The following is a 19551-nucleotide window of genomic DNA, read 5'->3' as shown; positions in this document are numbered from 1 at the left end:
GACATTATTGCGCACACTACTTCGCGCACTACTCACCTGCCCAATAGATGGAGCTACATAAATGACTTTTTTTCTTTGTGTTTTTATTTTGTCGTAGAGAACGATAAATTTAGAAAATAATATCATTTTGTCGTTTAATTACATAATATATAATTTACGTATTTTATTACGAAAATTATATTATTTATAAATTAATAAATTATATTAAATTTGACGTATTCGAACATGTACAAAAATCTTAACCGGTTTATCTTAAATACTGTATAAAGAAATAATTTTAATATTTTTATTATTATATTTATTATTATATTTAATTTCTTGATTTTAAAGTCTATTTTATAACAACTCGCATCTATATTCTGCATCGGATTAAAATAATTCTCAATGTTTATATAACTAGAGTATATTTATAACTTAACTGGTGATATATTCAATGGGAGATTTTAGTTAAATTTATATTTTAAGGAACACGCTCTAATTCTCTAAGTTACGACTCTACACGGTATGATAAACAAATATACAAAATAATCTAATTTTATGCTAACGTCCGCAGAAAAATAAACCGATTGCCGAGTGAAATCGGTTTGTCCGACTTGGTTAGGACGATTTTAAATAAATTATTAAAATAAATATTTATTTCTCATAAAACTGGTATTTGTATAAGATATACAAACCTTCAACGTACTCTACTGTACATATTCGATTGGCATTTAAACTAAATAAACGTTTAAAGTTTTATAACTATCGAATGTCGTGTAAGAAACGATAATTGCAATCCTGTAATTATAAATTTATTTAAATTGCGATTAGGCTATTATTTTGCTCATTTTTGCATTATATAAAGCTATAACGAATCTTAATTAGGCAAAAATGAAATTATACTTATACAATTTTGTAATTAATATTTGAATTTCGACAGGTTAAATAATAATAAATTTAATTAAAATTTATTTGTCACAAGTATATTTGAAAGTATTAAAATTAAATTTGTTTCTAAAGGAATCTATTGCCGAAAACATATAAATAACTTCTTTTCATCAGTAGATATGACATTTCATTTACCCGTATTTGAATTGCCTTATGAGGATGTTTTCTTATCACTTGTCGAAAAATTTACACACATCTGATGTAAATTTATCCTTCATTTCAATGGGTTGTAAGGCGTTTCGGCCTTTGAAGCTCTTATCAGACAGGAAGAATAACATATTAAAGCCAAACAATGTATTTAGCAATTTATTTGGTTTTAATATGTTATTCTTCCTGTCTGATAAGAGCTTCAAAGGCCGAAACGCCTTACAACCCATTGAAATAAAGGATAAATTTGTAGAAGATTTTGTACGTGAATTTTGTATGCGAATAGATCTCTACAAAGCAGTTCAAATATGTAAATATATAAATAAGTCGGATTTATTGTGACCTCACAAAGACAGTCTAAAACTCAACGGTATGATCGACCAATACGAAGAGTTCGGAGATCCGAAAAAAATGCATCGTGAAAATACTTTCCGAAATGGAATCAGATTATTGCATATAATATTGCAGCAACTGAATGCAATTACTCCAATAGCATTCAGTCATTCGTATCAATTCGGCTCAATCAGGTAGCTCAGTGGCGACAATTCACTATACTATAATTAAAATTTTTTCGAAGGTAACTTTTTAAAATGGAAAATAAAATTCATTTATTCCGAATATAAGATTTTTCTGAAATGTTTAGAACCGCTTTTTACGGCGGAATGCAACTTCTATAACTTATAATTACGTCTAGTGCACAATTACTTAGCGATAAAATAATTGCTTTTGATTTTTGATTTTCGGACCTGAGAAATAAGATTTACGCTGTACGAAGTAATTTCCTTTTAATTTTTCTATATACGGTACGATTATCAATGCATTTCGAAATTTATATGGATTAAATATAGTTTCTTAAATTCAAAATAAAAATAAAATTAGCAATAGCACAGCAATAAAATAAAATATAAAGCAGAAAAGAAAAAAAATTTATCTAATTCTAGATTTGAGAGAGCTAAACGAGCTAATATAGTAAGCTGTCGCAAAGCAGTTCAATACTTTATGAAGAACCATGTTGCACAGTTTAATGTGATTGACGTAAAATTATGTTAGAATCAATGATAAACCGGTCATTACAATTAACGAAAATAATTTGTAAACTAATTATTTTTGTTATGGATTTAGGAGTAACTCTAAGTTATAGCAAGAGTAGGACAAACAGTATGTTTGTCTCGAGCATAAACATGTCAAGGACTAAGGACACAATATATATATTGTATATATGTTAAATAAAATTTAAAGGATCAGAAAGAAACAAATTTAACATTTTATAAACACCATAATATAAAACTATAAAATCAAAATTTTATTAATGAAATAATATTTCCATAAATATAAATTAAATAAATTGTATTAACTGTTATTTTGAGAAACGCAGGACAATAGTGTGACCCGGTTGCATAAAAACCAGGCACCAGGGTCAGCTATTTTTATAGCTGACTATAAAAATAGTTTATAAATATAACAATAAAAATCAATTTTTATTGTTAGATTTATTATAACAAATAAATTATACACGCGTTCAAATGACTTTATATTTAATTTATCATAATTTCACAATAATTCAAAATTTTATGATAAATCAAATAAAGGCGTAAATTTAACAAATTTAAGTAACTGAAACTAAACAAACGAATCTCTAACAATCTACTTGAAAAATGCAATGCACTTCTAAGCTGTCATTCCAACAACTATTAGTTATAATATCCATACTTTGCATTTTTAACTTAGTTCATTACGTTTGTGTTTTTGACACATTTCTTTTATGCGTAAATGCTCTTCAGTATCTTTTAAATGACAATTCCTTTCTTTCGGCTTAGATCGATGAGTTTAGAACTGCTGTCACCGAATAAGCAGAAAAAATAAATAGTCGCTTCAAAGTAGACACTAGAGAATAAAATGGCAAGGAGAACAATTTAAAGTGTAATCGGCTTGTTCATTCCATATAAGTTCCTTTGAAGATTTGTATACATAAATTTGAATGGCGATACAATCACAGTAAACGAAGACAGTAAATTGTTTGTGTTAGGAATACAGGTAGTGTAACGTGTCACTTTAAGTGATTTATTTTGATACCAGTTTTAATAAATGTTTTTATAAATAAATATAAAACGATAATACACGGAAACATTAATGGATAGTTACATATTTAAAATTTAATTTGAATCACCGATGAGAAAAATCGAATAAAATAGGCTATACATAGGCCACTATACAAATGTACTGTACATGTCAAACAAATCAATACTTTATTAATTTTATTTTACTAATATTAATTTTATTTATATATTTTTCATTTTTCATTTCTTATTTGTACCAAAAGACTCAATTAGCGACTAAAATAAACGAGTATTGTTCGAGGTAATAGTTGAATATTCGACATAGCTGAAGTGACACGATTATATAACCTCTGTTATTTAATGAATGCTACATTTGGATATAATATAAATATAAATAACCTAACATAATTATTATTTTAAGAAAAGTGATTGAAGACATATATAAAAAAAAATAAAATTCAAGCTAAAAGCACCAAAAAACGAGAACATTGAAATAATGCATCTATATCATCGATGAAAAGTTTAAAATTCCTTTGTTATAATTAGGCTACAATTTGAAAATATTGCAGACTTATAAATTTCCACTGTCGGTGTCTGGCTGTCCGTTTTTCCTTAATCTGGAGAAACGAGTATGACAGATGAATTTCGAGACCAAATATGGCCTCAGGCGCTAGAGGCCCGATTAACTATATTCGAGCTTTCGATTTATACCGGATGTCACGTTATTTCGATTCAAACATTTTTATCCCGAAAGGAAATTACTGTAGATAGTTGACCGACACGAATCTATTGCTAACGGAAAGGTATGATGTACCGGGACAAAACACTACTAATTTAAGGTAAAGAGAGTACATTTTAAATTAAATAAATTAAAAATATGATTAAAAATTGCAGTTCTGCATTGTGACCTAGCAGAACTGCAATTTTTGCATGATGCTCGTTATAAATAATATAAATAATTGCTCGTTGTAATTTGTAATCTTTCTATAGTTATTTTAAAATGTAAACAGAAATACTGCGTTTGAAACAAAACGTTGATTTAGAAATTGATTTTGATATTTAAAAAAATATTTAAGTACTGTGTTTACATTTATTAAATTTATACAAGCAATGCGTATAAAATTCAAATTTCATCTTTTATTTAACTGTAATACTGAATAAAAGCTTATTAATATTAATAAATCACAAACCTATTTTCTTTTTTCTGCTGAAAACAACGATTCATTTTCATCTAATGGAAGTGAATTTTTATTACATGACATTATGTTATACTGCTTCTTTTTTAGATCAAAGTAACAAATAAATTCATTTATTTAACAATTATTCGATAAATTACTTCATTTCATATTACTTATAACAACTTAAAAAATTCGATTTTTTTTTCTTGTAGTCAGAACCTCTCAGAAGTCGAGAGAGAGACTAGAGCTACTTTTCTTTTTGAAGATCAGCATATTAAAAACAAAATGAGGTTGAATAAATTGTATTATATTTTTTAAATATTAAAATTCGGGAGAAAATAACTTCTTTCTTAACACATGACACAGCCTTGTCTGCTCTCTGTAATACGGTCTTGCAGTATAAAACACGAACTAATATTATATAAGTTATATTTGGGAATTATTTTTTATTTATTTATATAATAAATTTATATTTATTGGAATTTTAGCAATTTAGTTTAAATTATTTTTATATTATCTTTTGTATCTTATATTATATAACACGATTTCTGAGTACCCCTTATTTGGATTCGGTATTTGTAATCTGGTATTGACCCTTTCATAAAATTAGAATTATAATGCATTATCTAATTTTTTAAATTTAGAAAATTATTTTCGGTAGCAAAGTTCCTTATTCATGACGAAGTGTAACTGTTAAAATTCTGATTTCGGGCTTCGAAATCCGTGATCTCGTATATTTCGGATCTATGCCAAATGGGGTGAATCATCTACAGAAGTAGAATCGGGAAACTTGACAATAAAAATGACGCAATACTTTTTATGCAAGTACGCAATTCTAATTCAGTACGTAACTACATGAATTAAAAGTCACGTGGATTATTTTAAAACGAATCTAGTCGTCGATGTCAGTCAACCATATAAAGAAAAGGAATGCTCAGTATTTTAATTTAGATAAATTAATTTTTTTTAAACTGTTGTATTTGATTACACTATTATATATAATAATAAATCGTAAATAAGAATAAAACATTGTAATTTATTATTTATCAAAAATCAAAGTTTTATTCTCTGGCATAAATAAATATATTATTTTTCCAACAATATTTATGTAAGAGTATCCCGGTATTGGCTAAAATGCCCATAAAATTTTTCTGTCACGAAAACAAACAAAAATAAAAAAGGGAAAGAATAATTACAATGAAAATAAAAAGAAACAGCAAATACCGGGAATGGATGAATCGGCACGAAACTTTTGGGAAAGGGGACGAAGCTCTCAGTAGTAAATAATATGCTTAATATAATATATATATATATATATATATTTTTTTGAGGAGTACGAAATAACTAATTTATATTTTTACATTATATTATATTAAAACCGAAACTTTTATTTATATTTATATTAAAAGCATGCGATTTTACAAAACAGCCACGTATTATTAAACACGCGATATTACACTAAGTGATATGCGTGTGTTCACGCATATCGCCAGTGTATTTTCTTTTCGTTATTTAGAGGTCAGTCTCATTGAGATTTTACCTATTTATTATAACAAATATACAAGTATAAATAATCTGTATTTAACACGTTACTCACGTGACTTTTAGGATTCTGTTGTAAAACGCCAACTTAATTTAATTATATTATATTATTAAAAACTCTAATCAGAGTACATAGTAATAATCAAATAGCATATAAAATGTGTTTTTCTTAAAATAAAGGTATTACGAATTATCTCGTAGTTGGCTTATGTAACAGAAAGCTCTTCGCTAAAGCCAAACTACGAGTTAATTCGTGCACAGACACGATTCGTCCTGTCACTTCGCTACAGCCAATCGGAGATGTGCGTCTAAATTCATTAGTAATAAATCGGATATAGAGGCGAGCACATCACATTTACGTCTTTTTTGAGAGTGTTATTTTTTATTTATTTTTATAATCAAATTATAAATATCCCAAAATGGATAAGAAAAGACCACTGACTAAAAAACAACTTGATTACTACACTAATCTAAGTGATTCAGAATCTGACAAAATTTTTGGTGAGGATGGGGGAGTTTATTTGGCAGCGAAATGGTCCTGTTACTGTATGTAAATGGAAAGACAAACGAGAAGTCCTTACCATTTCAAACATGCACGTTGTTGAAATGGTAGAGGTGTTCAATCGCAATGGAAAATGTTCGATGAAACCGAATATAATTCGAGATTATAATCATGGAATCGTCTGGCATTGACGATCAGATCAAATGCTATCGTACTACACAGCTCTAAGAAAGACTATTAGATGGCTCAAAAAGGTTGCATTACATATTATAGAAATATATATACATAATGCGCACAAACTCTTTCAAAAAGCAACTTCTTCTAAAATAAAACTTATGCTTCTCTATAAGCTAACTTATGCTTCTCTTTTTCTCTAAAATAAAACTTATGCTTCTCATTATGAAGAATGCTTCTCTAAACTAAAAGTTTAGAGAAGCATTCGTCAAAGCGTTGATTGGAGAAGAGATTCAACCAGTTTCAAAAAAAATTAAATTGCAGAAGCTTCACTATTTACAGAGTATCCCATCTACTCAGAAAAAACAACATCCGACAAAGCCATGTCGAATTTGTACCAAAGCTAAAAAACGCCGAGAAACGCGTTATTTCTGTCCAATCTGTCTTGAGAAGCCAGCCCTTTGCGTAGAAGATTGTTTTAAAAATTATCACAAACAATAAAAATATCGTTTTGCTTTTGAATAAACATTTTATAATATTTTCTGTTCGTTTAAATTTATATTTCTGTTTTATAAATTATCACAAACAATAAAAATATTGTTTTGCTTTCGATTTTGAATAAACTTTTTATGATTATATTTTCTGTTCATTAATTAATAAATGTTCTGTTCATGTAAGCCAAACTTGATTTTTTGTTCTTGCCCCTGAAGCTATCTATTCATATTTACACTGATATACTACGAATTACATCGTAGCTGCACAAATATGGCAAGGAAACAAACTACGATATAACTCGTAGGTGGCGTCCTAGGCAGAAACGGTAACTACGAGTCATACCGTATAAATAAGTACTGTATTTAAGCCTACATATTACTATATTACACGTGACTATTTATTGGAAAACAAAAACATTGTTATTTTGAAAAATTTCCTCAAACTAACAACTTGCTTTTGTATATAATAATAAAATTTATAATGAAGAAAGTCAAAGATAAATTATTTTATTAACAAGTGTCGCCGATTTGTCATTTCAGCACAATTTCTTCACCATCGGAGTGCTATTTGTTTAAATATTTTCATATTTTGTAAATATAAATTCGAATAATTTTTATCTTAATTCTGGAATATTACGCATACTTCGTCCATTTTAATGATTTGAAACTTGCGACCAAAAGAGGAACAGTTTAGTGGAATTTTTAAAATGCATAAAATATTCTTTATGAAGGCAACATTTTGGTAGAAATATAAATTTCTTATAATTTTAGTGCTTCATTCATTTTTTAATCTGATATTATTTAGTATCAATAACGAAACGTCTTAATTAAGCACATTATGTTCTTAACGTATCATATCTTTATCAGCAAAATTTTATTTTCGAAGATTAAATATAATTAATAAATTAATTAAGCAAATAAAAATCAATATTAATTTTGAAAATTTCTGATAAATAGCGTTACTATTTTCAAGAAACACTGTGTAATGCGATTGCACCCTGAAATTAAAAATTATTAATACAATTATTAATACAGGATGATTGAATAATCTCAAGAGGCGCGAATTTTACTGAAATTGTTTTATATCTAATTTGTACTAAAAGGTTGGTAGCACTAAATAGTCTTGACTTAGGTTTTCTTCAGTCCTCGTACAGTTATACCTCGTACCTGGAACGTCCCTGAGTTCGAACGCTATATTCGAGAGAAATTCGATCCGAAGTTCGAAGGTGCTTCTACGTTCGAAAGCAACGAGCAGTGCAAAAATAAGCTGTCTTCGTAAACGTCATCGGTTGCATGCCTAAGTAGTCTCTCGCTCTCGCTGTAAAAGGGTCTCTTGCGTTACGCAGCGTGTTTTCGCTTTACTTTTACTGTGTTTGATTTTATATATAATTCCTATCTATTAACACACATTCAAGAAGAGTGTGGAAACAATGAAACCTAAAAGGAAGGCTGTATTATCGAAGATTGAGGTAAAAAAAAGGAACTTATCGCGAAGCATGAAATTAGTACACGGGTGGCGGATCTGGCGGCCATCTTTAAGATGCCGAAGTCTACAGTGTGCATTATTCTTAAGAGGGAGGAAGTAATAAAAGCAGCAAATGTGACTAAAGGGGTGATACGTTGATCTCCAGGGGATGAGAAAACTTTTCCTATTGTGGATAAATGAATAGCAATTGGCTGATGATATTCGGAGAGGATTATTTGTGAGAAAGCCAAGCAGCTGCATGGTGACCTAAAGAAATGGGACATTACCACTCCTTATTTTTATTTATATTTTATTTTATTTTATTTTATTTATTTAGTCATGCTAGGACGAACCCATGATGCGGGAGTACAAAATCAATACATAACATTTACAACAAAACTAATATACAAATACAATACATAAGTTATTACAGAGAAACTGAAAATATACAAAAAATAAAGAAATATATTACACAAAGCGATAACATTATATATTTAACCAAAATATATATATATATATATATATAAAAAGAAAACAAAAATGTGGGAGAACTATCCGAACAAAGAATACTATATAAATAAAAAAAGTAATCACACCCACCTAAAAAAGAAAAAGAAAATAGTTAAGCAGTCACGTCTAACAGCGGATAGACTCCCAAAAATCCTTTGCAACGAACACACTTTAAAGGAAAAAAGCGAATGCCACCTTTCGGTCAAATCAAATATTTTAATATGCAAAATAAAACAAAATGTACGCCAAACTTCGTACAAAGGTACACTGAAACAATAAAACAATAATAGATTACCTAAAAAATAATTTAATTTTTTGAACAAAATTAATTAAATCAAAACTACATTCATTACCAATGAGGGCCAAAAACTTATCAAACTGAATACTGGGAATACCAAAAATACTTTCACGTATTTTTTCTAAGTTTGTACATCTAGCTATCACGTGAAAAGCATCCAATGGCAGATCGCCCTGACAATATATGCAAATTTCTCTGCGATGGTTCTGTAAAAAATTAAGGGAATTACATCTGATTTGCATTATCGTGGAGCAAATATTAAAAGAGAGATTATTGTTATAAATCAAGCAGTCGAAGAAAGATTTGTTTAAGTGCTTATACCAAACATTATATGAACTTACATTAATACGTCGATTTAAATCAAGAATAAAATTATCAAAATAATTTAATTTCAAAGTAGAACAGCAGTGATAATTATTTAGTAATTCATCAAAATTAATACCGTTATCAGCACAAATTTTCCTTAAATCCTTAGACCACAGCAGATCCTTTTTATTTAGCACATAACATAAACACGTTCTACTCCATCGCTTTTCATCCAAATCAATAGTCCTAAAGATCCAATTCAAACACTTATTTAGTATTGTAAAAGACAAAGGTAATAGCGAACATTCCATAAAAATCAAATATCTTGGGGTACAACGAGGCAAACCAAATAATCTTTTAATAAAATTAGCCAGGACTGGATCCAACTCATCAGATTGATAACCCCAAACCTCGGCAGCATATAACAAAGATGATGTGACAATTGAGTTAAAAATCTTTAAACAATCTTTTAAATTACGTAGTTTAGCCGACCTACACATCTGAATAACTCTATCAGTTTTAATAAAAGCATTCCTTTTCACAATCTGAATATGGGATTTATAATTTCCGTTAAATTTAAATACAACACCCAAATATTTATATTGAGAAACTACCTGAATCACATCGTTTCTAAACCACCATTTGTCCGACTTAGCAAGTTTACCACCGTTACGAAAAACAACAACTTTAGATTTCATAAGATTCAAACTCATGTTATTTTCTAAAAGATATTTGTCCAAAATATTAATAAATCCTTGTAAACCTCTAATAGAGTCGGCTATCAAGACTATGTCATCTGCGTAAGCCAATATTTTGATACCAATGCCATTCACCTCTATACCTTCATAGTCAGAATTAGTTATTTGTTCAATTAAATCATTTAAATATATACTAAACAATACCGGACTTAAAACAGCCCTGTCTAACCCCAGTAGCAGTAAAAAAAGACCTAGAACAAAGACGACCCCATTTAATCTTTACATTAGACTCACTATATAATTCTGTAAGTAAAGAAACAAATTTAAAACTAATGCCATATTTCAAAAGTTTTTTCCACATTAAATTTCTATCCACCGTATCAAAAGCTGAGGACAAATCAACAAAGAATGCATATACTTTTCGCCTTTTCCTCATTAAAGTCTTAGAAATAAGGGTATGCAGAATAAATATATTATCTAACGTAGAATATTTTTCACGAAAACCGGCCTGATTCTCAAATAAAATATTGTTTAAATTTAACCAAGTAATCAACCTGTAATACAATATATTACAAAAAATCTTTGAAACACAGTTCAGCAGTGAAATTCCTCTATAATTACTAGGGATTGCTTTAGAACCATTTTTATATACCGGACATAAAATAGCACTGCCCCAATCTTTTGGGACTACCCCCGTTCTCAAGATTCTATCAAAACATCTAAGCAGTATCGGAAAAACACAATCCATTCTCCAAAATTCAGAAGGTATACCATCAACCCCAGGCGCAGAACCAACCTTAACTTTACTTAAAACATAGCTCAATTCAGAATCCATAATGTCTACATCCAAAATTTCATCAGACCAACTTAAACATTCATTGAAAACAGCCAAATCTACGCTGTAAGGAAGTGCAGAACCATATAAGGAATAAAAATAAGTAAACCACTCCTCCAGAGAAATATTCACTTTACTATTATAATTTTTAATTTTACACAAATTCCAAAACCATTTATTATTTTTACGAAAGATATCCGAATTCTGAACCGTAAACAAGAACTTTTTTTTCTTAGCTACAGAAATCTTTTTAACCAAACTACGAAATAACACAAATGATTTACGATACGATTCTAAACCATGTTTCTTAAACGCTCTCCAAGCTCTATTTCTGTTACGGATCATTAGGCGACAATCCAGATCAAACCAATTATTAATATTTAAATAGTCCTTAGGTTTAAAATTCATATTATGCAAATTAGCTATTTCAACAATTACTTTACTAACACTTGATAGATTGTGACTCGGTTTCTCTAACAAATATTTCTCAAAGTCCCGCACAAATGTATTCATAGACTCACAATTCCAAAAAATTCTTTCGTAAAAGCTGCCCTTATTAGTCACCTTAAGTTGAACAGGATTGTCCAAACATAATACTATAGGAAAATGATCCGATAAACAACAATCATCAACAAAAAAAGATTTAACACAACCCCATACACAGGAAGTTGTTAGACCAAAATCAATAACCGATGAACCCAAACTAGACACAAACGTATATTCACCGGCTTCATCACCCGACATTCTACCATTCAATATTATTAAGTTTTTATCTATACAAAACTGAAGCATCTTTTGTCCTCTGCTGTTCACAATAGCATCCTTAGATGTTCTGCTTCTTTTAACATAATCAATACCAAAAACATCACCAATGTAATCAGGAATAACATTTTCCGCACCCATCCGAGCATTAAGATCACCCAAAATAATTAGGTTCGAGTCTTCATTGAAATGAAAATTAATTAAAATCTCAAAGATTTCCTGCCAACTATGCTCTTGCATATACACAAAACATAACAAAAATTCACCCGTAGGGACTATATTAATCAAAACCAAAAAATCATCTCTATAAATTACTCTATAACAAAAACACACTTTTATAAACAGCAACCATCCAGCCTTGAATCTACCCCTACTACCATCACGAAAAGCATCACCACTCCTTATTACGATACAGTAAATTATACAGTATTTTCGTATTTTATTTATTGTTTATGTGTTTTAATTTATTATTTAGACCAATTAATTGTGTTACTTTTACCTTAAAATATGCGTATTTGCTGTTTAAGTTTATCCAAATAGGTAGCGTTTAGGGTCTGGGAACGGATTAATTTACATTATTTCTAAGGGAAAAATTAATTCGGATTCCGAAAAATTGAAAGTTCGAACTAGTGGAACATGAAACTAATTAAATTCGAAGTACGAGGCATTGGATTTTAACAGTGGCGTGCTGTCATTGGAAGCGGTGGAAGCGCCGCTTCCACCTTCCAATGACCTTCCCTTGTAGTTTCTAAAATATAAATTTTCATATTTTAACGTACTTTGAATCAATTAAAATTAATACTTTATTATAACCGCATTATGTATCTTATTACAAATTTCTATACTACATGTGAAAAAAACGATAAGATTGCTATTGTATATTCGAATATCAGTGGCGAAATGGAAGCACTTCCGAGACAGCTTCCACGGCGAGAATAACTGAATGGTGTAAAGCAGCCAGAGGGCATTGGCGCATGCGCTTTACAGAGCACCAACCTCACCTGGTTTAGCTGGTGGAAGCTACACACGTGTAACGCTTCCAACGATTCTATCCCTTAGACACTGGGTAGGGAGCTATCTAAGCGAATTGTTTAAGATTTAAAAAGTAAAGATTATTCAATGTTATTTTTATGTACGTTTTTTGCAAAGTTATACAGTATTTAATTATAATTTTTTTTAATTATACTGTAATTATATTGACAGATTTTCAGACAAAATATTTAGAATTTTTATCAGTTTTAGATGTTAATAATTTTAATATCATGAAAAACAATTTTCCAAGCGTGTTTTAATTCTTTAAATTAAGTAAATTTTATGGGAAATTTTTTGATTTATCTACATTACGTAGTGAATCGCAATATTTATATACGTGTCCGGACTATATTCACAAGTAACTCTTAAACATAAAACATATTATAATTAACATCGATCCGAACAAAGACGCACTAAAAGAATTATATGATTTAATATCATTAATTTTTATGGTACCATCTACCAGTGCGTCTGTTGAGCGCAGTTTTTGGACCACGAAGCAAATTCATACAATGGCCAGGAACACTCGGTCGGAGGAAAAATTGTCGTCGCTAGCGAAAGCTCTTTCGGTGGAAGTTCGAATTCATCTTCGATTTTGGCTTTTCTCCCGCTCCAGGTAAGAGTCTCGTTACGTTTAGTAACGAGGGACCAATCACTCGGAAAGCGTGATTGAGGGAGAACGACCAATCAAAATGGACAAAAGAAAGAGCGGAGATTGATATAATCTCTGACAATCGAGGACACTCTGGCACTCGGTTAACATTCTGAATAACCAAAACGCCGTGTGTCAACGCGCAAAAAAAAAACGAAAAAAAAAACAATTTCTCGTCTATTGTGCCAACCTGTAACCCGTGCCACTTCGGACTTAGACCCTGTCCCCAACGCCAACAGAGGAAGTCTCCCCGTGCCCTACAGACTTGTCAATGCCGCTGTCCCGGGGCCACCTTCGATTGACCATCGAAGAACCAGACCGACGCCCAGGATGTCCGAACGGCTGATTGTCCTAAGGCAAACTATTTTGTACATAGTATATAAACATATACTATGTACAAAATATTATATTAAATATTTTATGTTTGTTTTTTGTCGGTTTTTGTCAGATACGTCTCTTCCGCCACCAGCACATACGAATGGACCCTAGGCCATCACTGACGCGCAATTAACTGATTGCCCCTGAAAGTCGGCTTCTTACAGAAACACAGCTTCCCTATCAACAAATGTCACGGCACGCCACTGGATTTTAAAGCATTTATTGTTCTCACTGACGCCATACGAGAGTATCATGCCGATTTCTCAAAATCAGCATGCGTACGAAATATTTCGATTATCGATCGTATGCAAAAATATCAAGCATCTCGTGAGCAATATCCAAATGTTTTGTCACCCGGTAAGGGAACTATCGTTCGTCTCGTGAAGAATTTTCGGGAAACAGGGAGTGTCTCGGAACAGGAAAGACGAGCGAACGATCGTCTGTTTTAAGAGACAATAAAATGGAAAAAGTATGGACCAAAATGATGCTTTCTCTAAACATTGGTTTACGGAAATTAGATTAGGTTATCTTATGGCAGTTGGAAAAACTACAACTGAATTCGTATCGTCTTGCTTCAGTCGCAGAACTGAAACTGTGTGATTTTCAGAAACGTTTGCATTTCTGCGGATGGTTGCGAATTTTGTGCCAAAATGGAATAAGAGAACTTGACAATGTGTTTTTCACCGACGAGGTATGGTTCCAACATTACTATTGCTATCGAAAACAGTATTTTAACACTACGCAAAGTGGCTTCAAATCTAGAAACCGGAGCTTGTGCTTGCAATCATGGAAACCTGTGCATCATTCACGTGTTTGAAAACCGAGACATTTTGAATCCCTGCTGTAATTATGCATTATGCACAGGAGACATTCTTATACAAGAATACATTTTGTTAATGTGTTGAATAATTTATAAAAATTATGATAAAATGAATTTATGTTAGTTTAACTCTATAATCCTTTATGCCAGGTATAGTATTTTCTACAGCAAACAAGTATTTAATGATTTAACCACACACACCATTGGATATTTGGTTGCTGTAGAAAATACTATACCTGACATAAAGAATTACAATGGGTGATCGGTTAACGAACATAATCCTTTCCAAGACTTTGTTCGCTATCCGAATTGTTCGTTAACCGATTATTGATTTACCATAGGTTTTTATGGGAATTTGATTAATTCGTTCTGGAGACTCCAGAAACTAAAAAATATATACTTTCTTACTACGTTTATTTATATGTAATAATAAAATTACATATATACATAGTCTCGCATTTTTATTTAGTCATGTTTTTCCGTTTGTGGGGGTTAAAGAATATGTCTAATGCAGTGGCGTGCCGTGACATTTGATAATAGGGAAGCTGTGTTTCTGTAAGAAGCCGACTTCCAGGCAATCAGTTAATTGATTGTCAGTAATGGTCTAGGGTCCATTCGTATTCATTTGTTCGATAAGCCAGTAAAAACTGTAGACTTCTCTAAATGTATTTTTAATATCACAATTACATTCCGGATCGCTAGCCACGATATAAGGGCTAAAATTAAAAATAAATTATAAAAAACTCGGTGAAATAAAATGTGCGGTGGATATACATACCTGGTACAATATATTGTTCAATTGTATTAATATACTTTTAAAGAAAATTATAATTAAATGTAGCTTTGTAAAGAAACGTTCATAAAAATAACATAAAATATTCTTTACTTTTTAAATTTTAAAACAATTCACTTAGTCGAATGGCTCGATACTAATGGCTAATGATGGAATCAGAGACGGTCCAGGTAGATGTGCAGTGCGTGCGTGCCAAATCCCGAGGGTGCCGGTACTGGTCATGTCAAATGCCTCTCGTATCATCACTAGTATATCTCAAAGGACGCGATAGGGTGTTGTAACTTTTAAACGTTTCTCACCATAGCTGTAAAAATCTAAATATGTTAAACTTAATACTAAATAGATTGTCCGTCATTTATTTTCTAACTAATTCGTTTTAGGACCAGGAGCCACAAAAATTTCCAAAATTTACAACTTTTTACTCACTCTCATTGAAGTAGAAAAATTTCTGTTTTTATTATCTAATATTACGAAGAAATCAGTCCCCACCGTACTCGGCTAGAGATTGGTTCGGTTAAGCTTTTGTTTAAGTAAAATTGTGGCTCTTTCGGCAGGGTTTTATTTATTTCCCCAATTCCCTAATCCCTTAATTATTTAATTACTTCTTAAGTAGAAATAAGATGAAACCGGTTACTTTGTACTTGAATATCTGTCGTCTTCGGAAAACATTGGAAAGACAAATTTTTATGACAACGAATATATAAATCGTAAATTTAAGGAAAATAAATTCTGGAGCTTTTTTGTACTTCGTACGTCTCATTCATTAAATCTGGTTGTAAATGATGCTGCCAAAGTAACAGTTAATTTTTTAACATTGTACAAGAATTGTACACGTTTTTTTCTACATCCCCTTATAGACGGGATATACGAAATCGTAATATCACTGATTTAACATTGAAATCCGTAGTAATATAAGATGGGAGAGCAGAATAAAAATATCAAATATTTTAATGGATTTTTTTAAAACTTTTGTCAACTATACAGAACTATCGTAAAAACATACCAGTAAATTCCTATCAGTTGGATTAAGTTATAAATGTACTTATGATTCACATAATCGGGCAAGGGCGGTTAACAGCCCAGAACCGGTCAGAGATAGAATCATTGGAAGCGTTATGTGTGTAGCCTCCACCAGCTAAACCGCCTGAGGTTGGTGCTCTGTAAAGCGCATGCGCCAATGCCTATAATCTGGCTGCTTGGAAGCTGACTCGGTTTTTCGACAATACAGCGCTTCCATTCCATCACTGATATTCGAATATACAATAGCAATCTTATCGTTTTTTTCACGTATAGTATAGAAATTTGTGATAAGATACATAATGGCGGTTATAAAAAATACTTTAATTTTAATTAATCCAAAACACGTTAAAATGTGAAAATAGGAAGCAGCGTTTCCACCGCTTCCAATGACGGCACGCTACTGGTCTAATGTGAATTGCTTTTCTCTCTTCAGGATTTTCTAGAAGTAATTAACAGCATTGTAATTGTAGAGATCCCCAAGCCTATTAACCTCAACTTGGTTTGAGATGCCATTCTAAGACTGTTGTTCTGAAATCCTCACACTACAAAAGATGTTTAAGAGCAGATATCGGCATTAATCCTCTTTTTCAGAAGAAAACATTTCGCCGAGTTTCTTGCTATTCTTCATTGAAGAGTTCTTGGTGTTCTTCTGTCGTCAGATCAGTTTCAGATTCCATTATGAGCTCTTCAATGTTCTTTATTTCACAGATGTGATTTTTGTTACTCCTTTAGCTGCTTCAGTCTTCTTGATTATACTGTATTTTTCTTAGATAAGATTGAATTGCTGCCCACTGTAGAACTGTTCAAGCCATACTGCCCAACAACATCAGATATTTAGGTAAATATAAAATATAACACATGGCCGACGGTAATACATTGTATAAATATATAAAAAAAACAACGTTTAACAAATTACTTTGCTTTTCGTTTATTCTTCCGTCGTTCGCTACCAGTTGACCAGTCCACATTTCCACAAATACGAAGGCGACCTTTCTTTATAGGCTACTGCCGACGTAACAAAATGTAAAATAGGTAAAACGTCCTCTGGAGCTATCGCCACTTTCCGTAAAAATTACAATTTAGGTAAATATAAAATATAACACATGGCCGACGGTAATACATTGTATAAATATATAAAAAAAGGTCGCCTTCGTATTTGTGGAAATGTGGACTGGTCAACTGGTAGCGAACGACGGAAGAATAAACGAAAAGCAAAGTAATTTGTTAAACGTTGTTTTTTTATATATTTATACAACATCAGATATCTTCTGCTCACTCTCTACCTTTGCTATTATACTCTTACCTTTTAAAAATAAAAACCGACGCAAAACTTAACGAGTGCCCGCCCGACAGTCTCTCGAGTAGAATAAAAGAATTGTTTCTGTCAGAAAAGTAAAAGGCAGGAATTACAAGGAAGACTTTCAAAGTTCGGAGGAATACAATCTGATCAGTATATACCGGGTTGAGCTTCGATATCGGCTCCGAAAAGTTTTGAATTGCTGCCTGAAGACAAGGGAAAACCAATCGGTATTCATTATTTTACGTTGCTTCTTCTTGTGTTTGTTCTGTGAGGTGTTCGTTGTCCGAACATAAAAATCTTTCGCGAAAGTGTTCGTTATCCGATTTGTTCGTTAACCGATTACCCACTGTATATCGTTAAACTAATAAGAATACAGCTCACCCTATTTAAGGAAATAAATTTATGTATAGAATGAAACAAAAAATTTGGTAGTTCTCAAGTGAAATGTGAAGTAAAAGAAGAAAATACAGCTATTTTGGCGATTTTTAAACTTTTCAATTGCTTATATCAATATTTCGACAACCTCTTCATAGAAAATTTTGAAATTTCGCACACTACCTAAGAAAAGAATTTTCTTTCGAATGACTTATTCAGAATAACTTCGGGTGTTTGAGAGGCGAAAAATCGTTCCCAGAAAATCGAAAACTCTGATTCCAGTATATGTAGTCAGTGGGTGACTTTTTTACTTGGCGGTGTTTCACTGCTGTGTGTCCTGATGTGATAAAGAATATAGCATTGTGGAAAAATGAACATTAACAATACATGTGTAGTTTTAAAAACTCATAACTTAAAAAATTATTTACAGATCGAAACCTCAAGTAAGGAAAAATAAAAACTTTAAATGAGAAAAAAAAACGAAGAAACGAAAGATATCGAATATGTACTTAATCCATCTGAAATTTTTAATATGTAATCCTACTTATTCTATAGTGTCATCGTTGTTATATTTTAATTTGAAAACATAAACAATTACAAAGTTTGATTTTATTTATTACTGAAATTGTCACCATTTCTTCTTTTAACAAAAATCTCAAAAGAAAGAAAATTTGAAGGATAGATTCTACCAAGTCCCTATTATCAGACCGTTGTTGTAGAATTTTTCCGTATTCGTACAGAACTGTATTCTCGTATTGTTTTCCCGTAGGGCAACGAACTACAAAATTACTGATGATAATAAAATCTATAACTTATCGATTATGCATTTTGCATGAAAACAGCGCTCAAACAAACGACTTTTACCCGTGCCGATGTTTATTGCCATCATGCGATCAGTTTCCTTTTATTGGTAGTGGTGGTGGTGCAACGCAAAACTTAGTTGCCGGTAGAGAAATAATATTTCAATAATGTAACTATTTATGGACATTTGTTTACAATAAAAATTAAAAATCGTTCCCACTTTCTACAAGTAAGAAATTAATTGATTAAATGGGATGAATCATTAAGGAAACTTAGTCCAGAAGAGAGCCGATTATTTAAACATAAAAGGACAAAGGTATGTATAGCTTTTAAAATTTGTTTTATTTTTCATAAATTTCTATATACACACATATATACATATGATATAACGATAGTATATATAATAATAAATTGTTCAACTTATTACAATAATCTTAAAATTAGATGGTGTATTTTTATTAATAAAATCTCTTCTTATTTGAATG

At 31.0% G+C, this 19551-nt stretch overlaps 1 protein-coding gene across 1 annotated transcript; it reads right to left on the bottom strand.

Moving 5' to 3' along the window:
- Positions 1-9108: 9108 nt before the first annotated feature.
- LOC136979300 (uncharacterized) lies at positions 9109-12036 on the bottom strand. The gene is made up of 5 exons (XM_067275276.1): positions 10593-12036; positions 9636-10441; positions 9350-9500; positions 9241-9291; positions 9109-9191 (listed from the first exon to the last, which is right to left on the bottom strand). The coding sequence occupies exons 1-5, from the start codon at positions 12034-12036 to the stop codon at positions 9109-9111; spliced, it is 2535 nt and encodes an 844-aa protein (XP_067131377.1).
- Between the last annotated feature and the right edge of the window lie 7515 nt (positions 12037-19551).

The sequence above is a fragment of the Centruroides vittatus genome, unplaced genomic scaffold (genome assembly GCF_030686945.1).
Source record: "Centruroides vittatus isolate TY-2023 unplaced genomic scaffold, ASM3068694v2 contig_10, whole genome shotgun sequence".
NCBI classification, from domain to species: Eukaryota; Metazoa; Arthropoda; class Arachnida; order Scorpiones; family Buthidae; genus Centruroides; species Centruroides vittatus.
The sequence above is the reverse complement of the archived record's forward strand: the minus strand, read 5'-3'. Positions and strand labels throughout refer to the sequence as shown.

Bases quoted from the DNA above. Each gene is read 5' to 3' on its own strand.
- LOC136979300 (XM_067275276.1), bottom strand. From the start codon at position 12,036: ATGGGTGCGGAAAATGTTATTCCTGATTACATTGGTGATGTTTTTGGT. The intron at 9,292-9,349 runs GTAATGAATGTA...ATTATTTTTTAG, and splicing joins TAAGTTTTTGGCCCTCATTG to GTAATCTATTATTGTTTTAT. The intron at 9,192-9,240 runs GTACATTTTGTT...TTTGACCGAAAG, and splicing joins ACCTTTGTACGAAGTTTGGC to GTGGCATTCGCTTTTTTCCT.